This window comes from Gopherus flavomarginatus, chromosome 19 (assembly GCF_025201925.1).
Source record: "Gopherus flavomarginatus isolate rGopFla2 chromosome 19, rGopFla2.mat.asm, whole genome shotgun sequence".
In the NCBI taxonomy this organism is placed as follows: domain Eukaryota; kingdom Metazoa; phylum Chordata; order Testudines; family Testudinidae; genus Gopherus; species Gopherus flavomarginatus.
The window spans coordinates 6784589-6799756 of record NC_066635.1 but is presented as its reverse complement, the minus strand read 5'-3'; the positions used below and the strand labels follow the sequence as shown (position 1 = coordinate 6799756).

At 47.3% G+C, this 15168-nt stretch overlaps 2 protein-coding genes across 3 annotated transcripts in view; one reads left to right on the top strand and one right to left on the bottom strand.

Moving 5' to 3' along the window:
- The window catches only part of LRWD1 (leucine rich repeats and WD repeat domain containing 1), a 22501-nt gene extending 13507 nt beyond the window's left edge, over positions 1 to 8994 (top strand). For both annotated transcript variants that reach the window (XM_050929101.1, XM_050929100.1), the window contains exons 8-16: positions 1378 to 1504; positions 1857 to 1966; positions 2339 to 2546; positions 4185 to 4257; positions 4350 to 4490; positions 5747 to 5844; positions 6653 to 6814; positions 7579 to 7703; positions 8616 to 8994. In XM_050929101.1, coding sequence (XP_050785058.1) covers positions 1378 to 1504; positions 1857 to 1966; positions 2339 to 2546; positions 4185 to 4257; positions 4350 to 4490; positions 5747 to 5844; positions 6653 to 6814; positions 7579 to 7703; positions 8616 to 8756 — 1185 coding nt within the window. In that variant the 3' untranslated portion in view covers positions 8757 to 8994. The remainder of the gene's footprint in view (positions 1 to 1377; positions 1505 to 1856; positions 1967 to 2338; positions 2547 to 4184; positions 4258 to 4349; positions 4491 to 5746; positions 5845 to 6652; positions 6815 to 7578; positions 7704 to 8615) is intronic.
- Positions 8902 to 15168, bottom strand: POLR2J (RNA polymerase II subunit J). Its single transcript, XM_050929137.1, has 4 exons — positions 15062 to 15168; positions 12348 to 12437; positions 10047 to 10221; positions 8902 to 9537 (listed from the first exon to the last, which is right to left on the bottom strand). Exons 1-4 carry the CDS (start codon positions 15112 to 15114, stop codon positions 9502 to 9504), a joined length of 354 nt encoding a protein of 117 aa, XP_050785094.1. The 5' UTR covers positions 15115 to 15168; the 3' UTR covers positions 8902 to 9501.

Below are 15168 nucleotides of genomic sequence, written 5' to 3'. Positions count from 1 at the left end.
TTTTTATCTACCCTGCCAGATGGGCATGGAGCTTGGTTTTTTTGCCTTCCTCTGCATCACAGTGCTGGGATCATTTGGGTATATCCCACTTAGTCAGTTGAACTGCTTTGGTTTAACTCAAGTTATTGGGCCCAATATAGGAGTAAAATGTAATGGTCTGTGTTATACCAGCGTTCAGACTAGAAGATCATCTGGTCCCGTCTGGCCTTAAACTCTATGAATCAGTGACACTGATTCATTCCAGATTTGGGATCAGTGTATGTGCTCAGCTCCCAGGGATGTGGAGGAAAGGCAGCAAGGGGGAAGAAATCCCTGTGCCAGTTGTGTAAAGTCTCCAGCTTGTTGGAATTTCTTTTTCTAACGTTACCATAGAATTGGCGGATTTGTCACGGTAAATGAGCAAAAAGCGTTTTGTGAGGCAGAGCCTTGCTTGAAGAATCCTTAATTGTTTTTGGACGGTTCATGTACAGAGGACACTGTCCACTGCTTCGTGTTACTTCAGTCTCCCCTCGCACTGAAGCACAAGCGAGCAGCTGCAGCGAGCTGTGCTGGCTTAGCTGAACAAGGGAGGACTCTCTCAGTGTGGGGTGTTCTGACACCACCCCTCTTCCTGGTGTAGGGAGCCTCCCTGGGAGGAAGGAGGCAGAGCTGGATTCTGTCTGTGCCCCACTGATTCCTGCCTAGCAGAGCAACCCCTTGGTGCCATAAGTGTCTGGAAATAAATTAAAAGAGCCCTGAAACTCCTCTAACATACAGCAGGAACTGGCCCATTTCTCAGCCAGTCCCAGGATCAGGGGAGCATAATTGGGGCATAAAGCCACCTTTCCGCCCAACATGGATATAGCGCAGGATCAGAGCTCTTGTCTTCAAAACCCTAATGGACTCTAGTCAGGCTACCGAAGGGAATGCCTTGCTGCCTAGAACACTTAATGTCCAGACACTGGTAAGGACTTGGAAAGTAGAGAGGCCCAGAGAGAGGGTTAGCAGCTGGGTCTGAGGCTGTGGGACACCCCATAGGAGGGGACTAGAATGCAGCCTCTAGTCTGATCCCCTTCAGAGACTTGTGCAGACCTCCCAGTTTATATGCAAACCTTCCCAAAGGTTGAGATGATGACTAGGTGCGTAACACACTAGTACAAGCCGCTGGGACCTGTGTGCGCAGGAGCAGATCCCTTTTATACGAAGTATTCTGCCCTTTCTTTAACACTGTATTTCAACTCCTAGCTGCAGTGACGGGGGCTGTGTAAACACCTAAGATCCATCTGCCTCTTGAGCTAGTCACTGATGTCCTGTTTAAACAAGCCCTTGGAGTAGAAGGCCTCTGATCTTCTATTCCTGTTACTGGCACATGTTTTCTAACTGCGAGGTTTATTGCAGGAAGTTATCAGTTTGGAGCCATTGCATTTTCTTCAGTGTCACAGTAAAGGCAACAGCCGGGAGGATTTTAAAACGCAGCTCTGGTCCTGTGTCTTCGAGCCGCCATTGGATTCTGGGGCGAGGAAAGGTGAGTTTGTTCAAAGGCACCTGGAGAGCACTTTGCAGTGGGCCGGCTTCACAGAATGACTCCACAAACCCTTTGCTGAAGGGTGCCCAACTGACTCATGTGTTAGACCCCTCCCCTTTCAAGCAGTAGTTTCCACTGCTACCTACTTACATTTTTGACTATAAAATAGATCAGGATTCTCTTGTGGTTTGCATGTGTGGATTTTGTGTCAAGTTAACCTCCCTAGAGATGACAGCCCCCAGAATCATTCCAGTACCGCACAGACAGGGGGAGCTTTGGGTAACAGAGAGATGATTATGGTTAGTATAATGAGCAAAGGTCTAACCACAAGCCCTGGGATTTCACCTTTCAGACCCTGTAGTGAGCACCTCCAGAACCATGGCCACATGTGGAGGGGAATCTGTTTGTCTTATCGACTGTGAGACCGGAATCGTGCTGAAAAAGTATAAAGTTCCTGCGGAGGTAGGGGCAGGAGTACAGTGACTATAACTATGTTACAAACCAGCCTGTTAGAAGGGTGGATGGGCATTAAAATGATGGGTACAGACAGAAAATGTCATTTGTTGATCCTGAAAATAATAATACAGGCTAAAACTTAGCTACCCCACTTGTAGGCTGCTGAATCTGCTTCACAGCATAGAAGGATCCATGTCCTGCTTTTGCAGTTTGTTTCTTCCCTTTAAGTTTGGTCTGACATGTATGGCCCCTGACTGAATATTCACGTCATTTCAAAATGTGGCTTCTCACTAGTTCCCTAGATTGGGATCTAATCTGTGACCTCACAGTCATCCTCCTGTGTTACCTTTCACAAATTCTCATCTCTCTCTGTCCTAGGAGTTTTTCACCGTTGCATGGACAACTCTGACCATGGTAACTAATGACGGTCGGAAAAAAAAACATAATATCCTGGCTGCAGCTGGGAGAAGAGGAATTGTAAAGCTAATTCATGTATCGGCTGATTTCTGCTACGGAGAGATTAAGGCTCACAAAAAGCCCATTGCTACAGCCTGCTTCAGCCCAAGCTGCGAGACACACCTCTTTAGTAAGTCTCCAATTCTGCATCTCTCTAGTAGCAGGGAAGAGGCCTTGCTTCCAAATAAGGAGGCCTTTTGTGGTGGTCAGTGTTGTAGCAGGTACTGGTAGGTGGGTATTGATGTGGATGGAGGAGTGTTGAGACACACATGGAGCACATGTACCTCACTGGGGGGTGTGGTACAAGTTTCCCCTCAGTGTCTATCCACAGAGGATAGGAATTGTTACAGCCTTCTGCTATAGAGCCTTGATTCTTCCGCTCCAGTGGCAGCAGCTCAGGCTTTTGGCTCTAGAGGTGCAGTGTCTCGCCCGTGAGGGCAGCCATCCCCTCGAGACCACATAAAACCCCAACCTTCCCTCCCGAGGCGTAAGGAGGGTGAGACCGACCATGCTGTGTCTTGTGGGTCAGAAGTTGTGACTCAGTCCCCATGTCAAATGAGTGAGCTTACCCTGGGCTTCTTCATTGATCTGAAGAAATCAAATTCTGTGCCTTGACTTGTTGTTAAATAAATTTAGCGACCTCCGATTTTACTCACTCTTATTAATGACCTTATTCAGGGCCAGATCCTGACATGGAGGCGAGTTTTGCCTGGGTAGAGAGAGCGCGGTTTGGTGCTCAGTGAGCAGCCAGTAATAACCATTGGGTTACAAGTTACAGTTGTATTTTCTGTCCAGATCAACCCTTCTTTTTTTTGCATTCCGTACATTGTCTTGCGTCTGAAACGACTCAGCCTGCTGTGTGCCCAGTGCCACATGAATTCATGAAGGCTTAAACTTTCAGAAGCATCCACTAACTTTGGAATCCTCCAGTTCTGGGTGCCCAACTTCTGGAAGCATCCAAAACTAATGGACAGTCTCAAAAGTACGCTCAAGAATTTAAAATGGAGAGGCTAGCCAGCTCAGTAGATAGGTACTCTATCTGATTCTCAGCTGAGGGGGACTTTCACCTGGAGAATTGTTCTGAGTTGGACAACCACAGGGATCTGGAATGGAGGCAGGGCCATTTTATTTTGTAGAGTTGTGGGTTTTTTGCAGGTGTTAACAGTTGGTCCCTGAAGGATGGTCTGGTGGCCAGTAGTGGTAGTTTGAGGGCCGTCATTTGATTAGGGTCTGAGTTACTTTCTGAAGACTCTGTTGGAAATGTACCACGTAGCTCTCATTGCCAAAGATTTTCAAATCTTTTGTACTTGGTGCCTAGTGTCCACAGTGGGAGGTTCTGTGATGATTAATCAAGTATGTGTAATGAACTGGTGGGTCGCAGTCCATTGGGACAAGTAACAAAAACAACACTGCCTGGAACTGGCATTGATGCTTTTATTGGCCTTCTCAGAGGCCTGGAAAACTAACTTCCCTTGAGAAGACAGATTTGCTGTGGGGGAAGTTTGCATTGCCTGTGCTGTGGATAAAGGGCCCCAGGGCTAGCAAGCTGGCACTCTTCACCAGCAGTAAATTCATACAAGATAGGGCTTGGCTGCTTTGTTAGTTGGGCCAAAGCCCATATGGCTGATGCTGTGTTAATGGCCTCACCCGAGACACAGCTGTGCAATGTCATGTCATGTGAGCCAGGTGGAATTTTTAAGTGAAACAGAAAGAAACGTTGGCAAGTAATGGTCTGTAACTACTGGGTACTGTTTTTTGTCCCCCACAGCTGCATCCTATGACAAAAGAATTGGCCTCTGGGATATTGGGGTTCCGGATTGTGACTACAACTTCAAAGCAAGGTACGTGTTCAGAAACAAGATGCACTCAGTTAAATTCTCCTGAGAAGCAACTGTTACAGGAGGTTGGATTAAGTGTCCGTTTTATTTGCCAGCCAACTGATGGTGCTGGAAGTTGCCTCTATTCCATTACGGATTGCCCTGGTCCCATCCTGCCCAGATCAGTTCCTGCTGGCTGGTTGTGAAGAAGGTTGTTTTGCTTGGGATATTAGACTGGACAAGCCACAGAAGAGCAGGTAAGAACTATGGGTCTGGGACACAAATTCACTTTCCACACTCATAAGCATTCTGAGGGCTTTGGGATTTTGATTATAGAGGGCTGAGATGAGGAAAATCTATTAGATCTGTATATAATTCCTCAGCTCTTACAAGATGGTGGACCCCAGCAAGAGGTATAGAGAGCAGTTATTTGGCACGTGTGATGCTCAGATCCCTGACTCCAGTAGTGAACTCCGAAGCACAAGGTTTCACCTTGTTCTCACCAAGCTAGTTACTCCTTGGAGGGTGACACCAACGGATATGTCCTCCCTGAGTTCTTAACTAGCAGACCCTCAAACTGCCCCCCTCTGGTTTGTCATCCCAAAGGCATGAAACCAGCCCTCAGTTATCGATTCACTTTGGCACCCACGTTCCTAGCACAACAGCGACCTGTTTGGGATAAAAATAGACAAAAAGTTCATTTAACAGAAAACCCACCGCTTCAGAAATGAAATAGTAAGGGAAAGCAGACAGACACAAATGACACAGGCTTAACCTCAGGCTTTCCACTTCCACATTAGATAATGTCCCTTTTCTAAAAACAATCTACCTAATGCCTTTGAACAGGTTCCCCTAGTACCCTGTAACTCTAGGGGGATTCAGGTTTCACAGATAGCCTCCTGCCTGAAGGCTGTCCCTCAGTTTCCAGATTTAAAAGAAAAAACCCTCAGACACAAGCTTACTTTTAAAAGACTCCCCTCCCCCTTTTAGTCCAGGGTTTATTCAGTGTGTAAATCCCCTCATAGCTTTCCATTAACTCTAATGCTGTCTCTTCCTGACTGGACAATGGGTCATTACTTGAAGCCAGGTTCTTGAAAATACCTGGCTTGGGAGATGCAGTTGAAATTGTAGTGCAGGTATGTATCCATCTCTTATAAAACCCGTCAAGTTCAGCACATTACAGGCTTTCCTAAAAGACTTTACTCAATACACTTTGATTGTGTACTATCAATTGCTTCAACTGCTCATCGTTGGGGGTTTAAACCTTCTGTTCTTCCCTTGGGGGTCAGGACCTGATTATCACAGCATAATAGGAGGCCTAGTTTTAGATGGGCCAAGAAATAGATCGTATTAGGGAATGATCCTGCCTAGGCACTGACAAGGGTTCGATGATGCACTGTGTTTCCATCACTGAACTCTGTGAGACTGTCTTGTTTAAAGGGTCACATGGTGCTTGGAGAGGGTTTGTTTATTCAATAGCTGACCACTCTTTAACTTCTCAATTTTTCATCAGGCCTTTTGAAGTGGCGTTCCAGTTTCCTAATGATAAAGGAGAAGCAACAGCTTCCCACAGAGTGGATGGATTGGCTTTTTTGAACAAGGATGTTGTGGGTAAGTATGAACTCAGATAGTTGGAGGCAGATTGCCATAAGCACAGTTATATTGCGTGTAGGAAGTAAGTCATGATACCCTGGTCTCAGGAAGACTGGAACAACTTTAATTTTGTACTACAGCTGTGGCTGAACATTTCAGTAGGTTTTATAATACTTGGGCTGGGACAGATTTGGGACTGGCGCCACATACCGTGAATATGGTAATGTTACATTCCTAATATAAGGATGAGTCTCTAGCTATGAAAGGCAGATGGCTTGTTCTTGGTTCAGGGACCTTAACTCCCACCCTGAAATCTGGCAGGGTTTGGCTCTCTGGGCCTGTCCACACATGCAGCAAGCTGGGGTGTGAACTTAGCTATTCTGCCCTAACTCCCTGTGTGGACACTCACACTAAGTAACTTTGTGCACAGTGAGATTAGCTACAGTGCATTAACGTCCTGTGTGGACAATGTGTTATAAATTCACACCCTACCTTGCTGTCCACTAAACTTCTCAGCCTTCATAGTAGCTAGCAGTACATTGGCTGCCTGTTTTCAGCAGCTGCTTCCTAGGCCCCACTAGCTCCAGAGTCCTTGAGTGCTGCTTTAAAGTACTGTGGGGTAGAAAAATCAATTAGTCTGCTTAAGGCTAGGATGGCTAGAAAGGTCCCTCAGCTATCACCACACATGGTGACTGGATTTCTTTTGTAATGGGGAGCCATGTTACTGTCAGAAAAGCAGTATTTAAAGAGGGCTGAGTGTTCTGAAATAAATGGCTGAATGCTTTAGGCCATTCATTCCTGATACGCTGTTTGCTCTCTCCTCCAGTTTCTAAGAGTTCTAAGACAGGGTCTATCTACTTATGGAGCTGGAGTCAGTCATTTGAGGCACAGGGGAAATCATGTCAGAGAACACGACCTGCGCTTATTTTAGCTGAACTGGAGTGGTCTACGACAGACCTGCCCTACCTTACCCTCAGCACCTGTCCAGGTAAGCCCACCATTGTTACCTATAAATGAACAATGCAGAGGAGGGGACTCAAGAAGCTACTGTTGGGAAAGGACTTGGGCAGGGTATGTAAAGCAGAAATGGCAAGGTCTATTAACTTGTACCTTCTAAGGTATCAGCAGTAAGGCTAGGCCTAAAATCCTTACCTGAGTTATTGTTCTGATGCTGCCTCTGTAAAATGCTAGTACCTAATGTCTGCAAAGCACTTTGAAATGAGGGGTGCGCTTACTATGCAGGTGGGCAGTGTGGTAGAACTTCCAGCCAGCACTAACAGTGACACATTTCTGGGAGGAACCTGAATCTTAAAATAATCCACCCTCTTAGTGCCTTATGCAGCGAGTGCCTCATAACAAAGACCAGCTGTTGGCTGGAGGCACCCAATGGAGATGCTAGCAGTGCAAGACCAATGTTAAAATGACTTCATTTCAGCCTTGTGAAATGGTCATACCAACTTACCAGCCTGAGTCCAAAATCCACTCATCATATCATACTAAGGAGGTGCTATTGGCCAGCCCATAAAAATAATAGGAAGTGAATTTTGTAAGGCTGGTTTACCTAACACTCTGCAGCAATTAAGAATGGGACACATTTCATCTGGAAGGTGACATTCCTTATACTGGGCTCTGTCTCCCCCTCTTAAGCTATGGCTGCTGCCAGAAGGGGTGAATGAGTGGTAGAGGGTGGAGATGGTTTTGGTCTTGGCCATCAGATCTCTCAACACTGCCCTGGTTCCTTTGCGCTTGCAGCTGCAGAGTCTGTGTTCTGTGGTGATGAGAAGGGAAGCGTGTGGATGTACAATCTCAGCAAGCACTCTTCAGCCTGGAGGGCCTCCAAGGGAAAACGCTCAGAGAGCAGAATAGCTCCCACACAGGTAGGCCTTGGCCTTTGCTTTTTATATTGAACAATATTCCCCATCAGTGAGGCTGTGCAAACAGGAGGCATAAGACAAATTACTTAACAGCTGTACAGACCTGAGTTTAAATCTCTCATTAGGTGGCTCTTTTAAGAAGAGAATTTTTTTAAAATTCAGACCGTTCAATTTAATTCTAAAAGGGGCTGGTAAGAGTCAGCAGAGAACTAAATGTGGGGTACGTCTCTGCCTTTCCCATGTTCTTGGTGCCATTTTGATAGCGTATTCTTAACCTCTTCCTCCTGAAAGGCTTCTCACCTACCAAGTCATACTTGATGTTTTTTCACCACCAGCTCTGAAAATTTGATTCCCCCCAGAACAGCTGCTCTTGAACAGGGCTCTCTGCATTACCTACTGTCTTTCCTCAGTTAAACCAGTGTATCAAAACCTGAGTTAAGACTACAGCTGTTGAACAAGGGGAGATTTTAGCTAACTTGAAAATCTGTGGTCAAGCTTACATCTCTAATTGCCTAATAATCCTCTATAATGGGTTTACTGTCCTAGATTGGAGTTGATACACTCCCAACAACTGAGGCCCTAACTGTTAGCATGTACTGTTCGTAAGTGATTCTTCCAGACTGCTGCCATTGCATGCTGTTAGCCAATAGCTACTCCACAACCCTATACACTTACTTACAAACTTTTTATATAATCTTACCATGACTGGTATGTATAAAGGGATGGACTGAGGGGTCAGTCTCAACCTGTTTTATACCTTCCTGCAGCAAAGACTTAGGCTTTGCACAGAATGTACATTTCTGATAGGGTGGGTAGCTGCAGTTTTCTGACTGTACCTTTCCTTTCTAAACAGGTAAATCCAAACCAAGCTTTAGTTCAGAAAAGCTTATACAAAGTAATCTGTTCTCTTGCTAGATTCTCGAGTGGCCAGAGCTGCGAGCAAATGGGGAGCTGCTGACTGAAGTCTTAATAAACAACGTGGTGACAGACCCTACTTTCACTTACCTGATTGCTTTAACTGGCGTAAATATAGCAGCAGTATGGAAGAAAACATAGCTTGTTCTTTATGGAAAATTTCATTCCTGTGATGTTTTGAAATAGTGCAGTATTAGTGATTGTTTCCAAGAGTAACCATGAAGTTTTCTAAACCAGCCCTTATCATGCAAGAGAGAAAACGCAAAGGGACTTGGCACACATGCTGTCATTGACAATGCCTAGTTTCTTTTACTGTGAGTTTTCACAATGTGTATTTGTTTTATAGAAATGATACTTAATAAAATGTAATACCTGGTAACTTGGGAGTGAAGAGATGACTTCTGGGGATGGGAAGGAATGCTGCCATAGATCTAGGAGGGGCATTGCTCAGCAGTTAATCATGTTCTGGAAGTACAATTTCAAAGCCCAATACTACCTGGTGAAAAAGCTGTCACTTTAACCTGCTCCTTGCTACACAAGACAAAACAACATGGAGACTACCCAGCTGTTAAATCTTACCTCTTTATAAACAGTAATCAAAGGCTCTAAACTTGTTGTGGAAGTCTCACACTTTTTTTAAAGCTGTGTGTAATAGCTCAAATAATACAAGACTTCTCATACACTTACCATCCTATCTGCAAATAATTTATCCTGTACAGAACTCTCAATACTGCGGGCAAATTAACTAAAAATTAGTGAAATTAGAGACATTAATTCTTACTGAAAGTTTTAAATAATCCTTAAAGAAGTGGTTCAATGAAGTAGTCACATCCACTATCATGAAAACAAACACCACAGTCCAGGTCAAAAGAGAGAGTTCATGTTTCTATTCAATTCCTTCTTGTTTATCTTTGATAGCAACCTGTAAAACAAAAGAAACAGCCTGTTTTAAAGGAATTTTGTACCAGAAAGTGATCTCATTTATTTCCTCTCTAAATAATTTGATATTAAAGAGATGACTTTGTATAAGAATCTATGATTAAATATTGTTTAAATCAGCAGCAGAAATATGTGCATCTCCTGCTGCCTGGTAGAAAACAGGTAATGTTCTGAGGGAGAATGTATAGTCATACATTTCCCTTCCAGTAATTAATAAAACGTAAGGCATTTACATAAGAGGAAAACTTTCAAAGGATTTCTTGTGTGTCAACTACTTTATTCTTTGAGATATCATTAGTTGCTGCGATTATATTAAAACTGACTATGATTCAACTAAGTTGAAAAAACACATGGGTGTTCAGATCAGTCCAATTCAGCTCATAAAAGTTACATTTTTCATATGATAGCAACAGCTGTAAGGTTAACTGTTGTTTTTAAAACAGGTCACAGTTTCAGAAACTTTCCTCACATTAGCCAGAAGAGCAAGCTTACCCTGAATCTCTCCTCTAGAAGGGAGAGCTCACTGATCAGGTCCGTGATAGCATTGGTGAAAGCTTCCTGGGGACTGTAATCAGGAGTGGTCTGAACTCGAATGATGATTTTATGTTCCAGAGGATGTGGGACCTTGTATCCTGCAAACAACACCTGAGGGTCTTTCAGTAATTGCCTGAAATGGGAAGGGAAGCATTTAGAGGGTACAAGACAGATGGCTTAAACAGTTTAGCTGCAAAATTTCTGTAAGATCCCAAAGCATGAAGCTGGGTCTGCCACATATCACACCTTTCTAACAGGCTAATTCAATCCTTGGAGAATTTTTCCATAAAGATTTTTTTGAGGGCTAGAGGAAATGTTACGTCCATGCCAATCTCACCTTGAGAGCAAGCTTTTTCTTATCCTAATAAGACGCAGTACATGCATTTCATAAAACCACTGCACATTTTGGCAATATTGACAGTTCCTACCTTAGAGATCCAGGCCTGGAACAGCAGGGGAAATGGGAAATGCTTGGCAAGCACTGGCAGACCATCTAATAGCAAGAACTGAGCAGTGTTGTTTGTGTGAACGAAGCACCACGGTGTAACTGGAATCATTTTCAGCAAAAATCTATGCAGAAGAGCTATCAAAAGCACACTTCAATAATCTGATGCAGAGAGCCCAAGTTTAAAGGCAGCAGTATTTACTCCTATCACTGGAGGCCACATGCTGCTGTCCTGAGCTTATAAATTACAGAAGGGACTTACGCAAAAGACCTACTGCATCACCAGCTATGAATGGATTAGCTCCTGCCATGTCCAACCACGTGAAGTCAACCTGGTTTAGCCCTGGAGATTCTTGAATTTCCTATACTGTTAAATGAATAGTTTCTTGCTTCACTAGAATCAGTGTGTATTGCTACAATGCTAATTTGTAATTTATAAAAATAAAAAGTAGGCATTTGCACCTTTGCCACCCAGCTTGAGTGTCATATTTTAAGGCCAGACGGGGTCCCTGGTTCATCTCTGACCTCCTGTATATCACAGGCCACTACCACCCCCCAGCACTTGCACTAAACCCAACAACCAAAATTAGACCAATGTATTACAGCCCACAGAAGACTAGACTATTATGTGCCACAGGCAGAGACTACAAGGGACCGAGATGTATCAGGCCCAGTAATAGCAGGGGAAATGGCAAAGTGAGAACGTCTGCCAATTTGGTGGGGTGGGGTGGAGAAAGAGTTCCCACATTTGCCCAAAAGTTACAGGCTATTTGCTAACACTGTGTGCTAGAGCAGGGTTGGGCAAACTTTTTAGCCCTCATCTGGGTATGGAAATTGTGTGGCAGGCCATGAATGCTCATGAAATTGGGGGTTGGGGTGCAGGGTAGGGTGAGGACTCCAGCTGGGGATGAGGGGTTTGGAGTGCATGAGGGTGCTCTGGGCTGGGACCGAGTAGTTTGGAGGGTGGGAAGGGGATCAGCGCTGAGGAAGGGGCACAGGAGGCAGTCAGGCTCGGAGAGTTGCTTACCTCAAGCTCCTGGAAGCAGTGGCATGTCCCAGCTCCGGCTCCTACATGGAGACGCGTCCAGGCTGCTCTGTGCACTGCCCCATCTGCAGGCACCACCCCTGCAGCTCCCATTGGCTGTGGTTCCCAGCCAGTGGGAGCTGCAAGGGCAGCACTAGGGGCAGGGACAATGTGCTGAGCCCCTTGGCTGCCCCTACGCATAAGAGCCGGAGAGGGGACATGCCGCTCCTTCCAGGAGCTGCACAGAGCGAGGCAAGCCCCCGACCCCATTCCATGGCAGGACCTCGAGGCCCAGATTAAAATGTCTGGAGGGCCGGATGTGGCCCCTGGGCTCTAGTTGCCCACTCCTGCACTAGAGGTATGATTCCCATGCTCATGTACACATACTCTTGCTAGCTCTCATAGCGGCAGAAGTACAAACCTGCCTGAAACCAGGGGGCTGGGGCGGGGTATGTCTGCCGCTGCTGCTACCAGTGCTACTGCGGCCATACTGCTATTTATGTTCACGCTAGAAGCTAGCCCCAGTATGTGAACACGAGCAGAGAAATCACACCCCTAGCTCAAAGTTTTACACGGGGTGGTAACAAGGGCCACAATGAGAAGTGGGTGTCAATTTCACATCCATAACTACCGCAAATAGGCCTGTGGGCATCACCCAAACATGCTATTGAAACAGCTAGTTATCCAGTGTTTATGATTTGTCACACACTGCACTTTGGCAATCTTCCCAGCTAAATGTAAGCTACTGCATCACCATTAGAACTATGCAACAGGAACTGGTTTTACTTACGATTTGATAATATTTCCAAGTGTGTGGTCTTCCTTGTTGATTGTAAACAAACAGGCATTTGGTACTTTTGTATCCTTATTAATTGTGATCCTGAGTAAAAGAAAAATATTGGCATTAAAGCAAGTGATGTTATCTAACAAATCAAATCAAACCAAACCAAACCGTTCTAGGCTTTCAGTCATAAATGGTTCTCTTTAGATTCACACCAGATAGATCCTTTTGTACCCGTTTTGGATAAACAAAGTTATGAAATCAATACGGAATCATAATGATACTTTGATTCAGCGGAAGGAAAAGTTTATGTAATTCCTACAGCATTGCCAAAGCAGCACAACAGTGACGTAAGAAAACTAATGAATTTCAGAACCCGGTTTACTTCTTTAAGAATTACTGTAATAGCAATTGCTTCCCACACAGCTGTAGCTCTACACTATTGGCAAGGGAGAATTTTTTTAATGTGCCAAAGATTCCTCTGCACAGAGCGCTAATAAAAGAGTAATTTAGCAGATAATTTTTAAAAGCTCTGTGGGTGAAATACAGAATAATTCGTCAACCTCAAAGTTGCACTAGTTTTTAAATTATAGTGTCTAAATGTCACTTCATGATGAATACTGTAAACCCACAAACATTTTATACTTGAGCTGTTTGCTAAATTATCTATTTAGTAGACGCTACCCTTTAATACAGATAATTTTTTGGAAGATTTACCTTGTCAATTCTTTTTCCTGACTTTAATCCATAACTTTGGGTATGGCTACACTCGAAACTTCAAAGCGTTGCCACGGCAGCGCTTTGAAGTGTGAGTGTAGTCGCAGCGCCAGGAGAGAGCTCTCCCAGCGCTGCATGTACTCTTACTTCCTCATGGGGTTTAGCATGCAGCGCTGGGAGCCGTGCTCCCATCACTGCGGCACTGTTTACACTGGCGCTTTATAGCGCTGTGTCTTGCAGCGCTCAGGGGGGTGTTTTTTTCACACCCCTGAGCGAGAAAGTTGCAGCGCTGTAAAGCGCCAGTGTAGCCAAGGCCTTTGACTGATTGTGCAACGCAGAGACTAGGTAAAAGGTGCAACGTGCAACCAATGCATGTCTCACTGATTGTCATTTTGCAGCTGCCAGAACACAGCCATATGTACCAAATGTCACGGCAGAAGAGAGCAGGAGTTTGAAATGAAAGGATTTGATTGGGACATGCTTGTTTTTGACTGCATGTCCTAGGACTGTGTACACACAGGCCTTGGCTACACTGGCGCTTTACAGCGCTGCAACTTTCTCACTCAGGGGTGTGGGAAAAAAAACAACACACCCCTGAGCGCAGCAAGTTACAGTGCTGCAAAGCACCAGTGTAAACAGGGCCCCAGCGCTGGGAGCGCAGCTCCCAGCACTGCAAGCTAATCCCCACGGAGAGGTGGACGGTCGCACTTCAAAGCGCTGCCGCGGCAGTGCTTTGGAGTTTTGTGTGTAGCCAAGCCCACAATGAAACAATTGAAACAAAAATGAAACATCTCTAAGCTGGAAATAGATTTATGGTCTGTCACCTAATTCTAAGTCCTTCTGCCCACTGAGATTTTACAATAGCAGCAATGTAGGGATGGAAGGACCCTCAAGAGCTCGTCTAGTCCAGCAGTTCTCAAGCAGGAGTCCACAGGCGGGTTCCAGGGGGCTGCAATCGCTGGCACCCGCGTGGCCACAGAGCGCAGCTGAGCAGAGGAGGAGGAATCGATTCCACCCGCCTTTGCCGGCAGCGGCCGGTGTCCCAGCCAAGCAGCCCCCGCGCCAAGGAACAGGCCGAGCCAGCTCGGGGGACGGACGAAGACCGGGGTGGGTGTGTCTGACGCTGCCCGGCTCGGGTGGAAGGAGGGCCCGGGAGGGGTTCTGGGGCTGCCCGGCTCGGGGGGGGGGGGGTGAATGGCGTGGCCCGGGGGAAGATGGAAAGGGGCCCGGGGGGTGTCTGGCTCGGCGGGGAAGAAGGGCCCGGGGGGGGGGGTTCTGGGGCTGCCCGGCTCGGGGGGGGGGTGAATGGCGCGGCCCGCGGGAAGATGGAAAGGGGCCCGGGGGGTGTCTGGCTCGCGGGGAAGGAGGGCCCTGGGGGGGGGGGGGTTCTGGAGCTGCCCGGCTCGGGGTGGGGGGGTGAATGGCGCGGCCGGGGGAAGATGGAAAGGGGCCCGGGGGGTGTCTGGCGCGGCGGGAAGGAGGGCCCGGGGGGGGGTCCCTAGGGCTGCCAGGCTCGGGGGGGGGTGAATGGCGCGGCCGGGGGAAGATGGAAAGGGGCCCGGGGGGTGTCTGGCTCGCGGGGAAGGAGGGCCCGGGGGGGGTCCCTAGGGCTGCCCGGCTCGGGGTGGGGGGGTGAATGGCGCGGCCCGCGGGAAGATGGAAAAGGGCCCGGGGGGTGTCTGGCTCACGGGGAAGGAGGGCCCGGGGGGGGGGTCCCTAGGGCTGCCCGGCTCGGGGGGGGGTGAATGGCGCGGCCCGCGGGAAGATGGAAAGGGGTCCGGGGGGTGTCTGGCTCACGGGGAAGGAGGGCCCTGGGGGGGGGGTTCCTAGGGCTGCCCGGCTCGGGGTGGGGGGGTGAATGGCGCGGCCCGCGGGAAGATGGAAAGGGGCCCGGGGGGTGTCTGGCTCGCGGGGAAGGAGGGCCCGGGGGGGGTCCCTAGGGCTGCCCGGCTCGGAGGGGGGGGTCGTGCTCTCCTAGCGACGGGGCCCCGCCCCCCCGCACTCACTTCTTCTCCCCCTCGAAGAGCAGGAAGGACTCGAAGGCCGGCGGCGCGTTCATCCTGCAGCAGTAACAGCGCCGAGCTCAGGTTCCGCTTCCGGGAGCACCCAGGAG

Bases quoted from the DNA above. Each gene is read 5' to 3' on its own strand.
- POLR2J (XM_050929137.1), bottom strand. From the start codon at position 15,114: ATGAACGCGCCGCCGGCCTTCGAGTCCTTCCTGCTCTTCGAGGGGGAG. The intron at 12,438-15,061 runs GTGAGTGCGGGG...TCTTTTACTCAG, and splicing joins CTCTTCGAGGGGGAGAAGAA to GATCACAATTAATAAGGATA. The intron at 10,222-12,347 runs GTAAGTAAAACC...TTCCCATTTCAG, and splicing joins CTTGGAAATATTATCAAATC to GCAATTACTGAAAGACCCTC.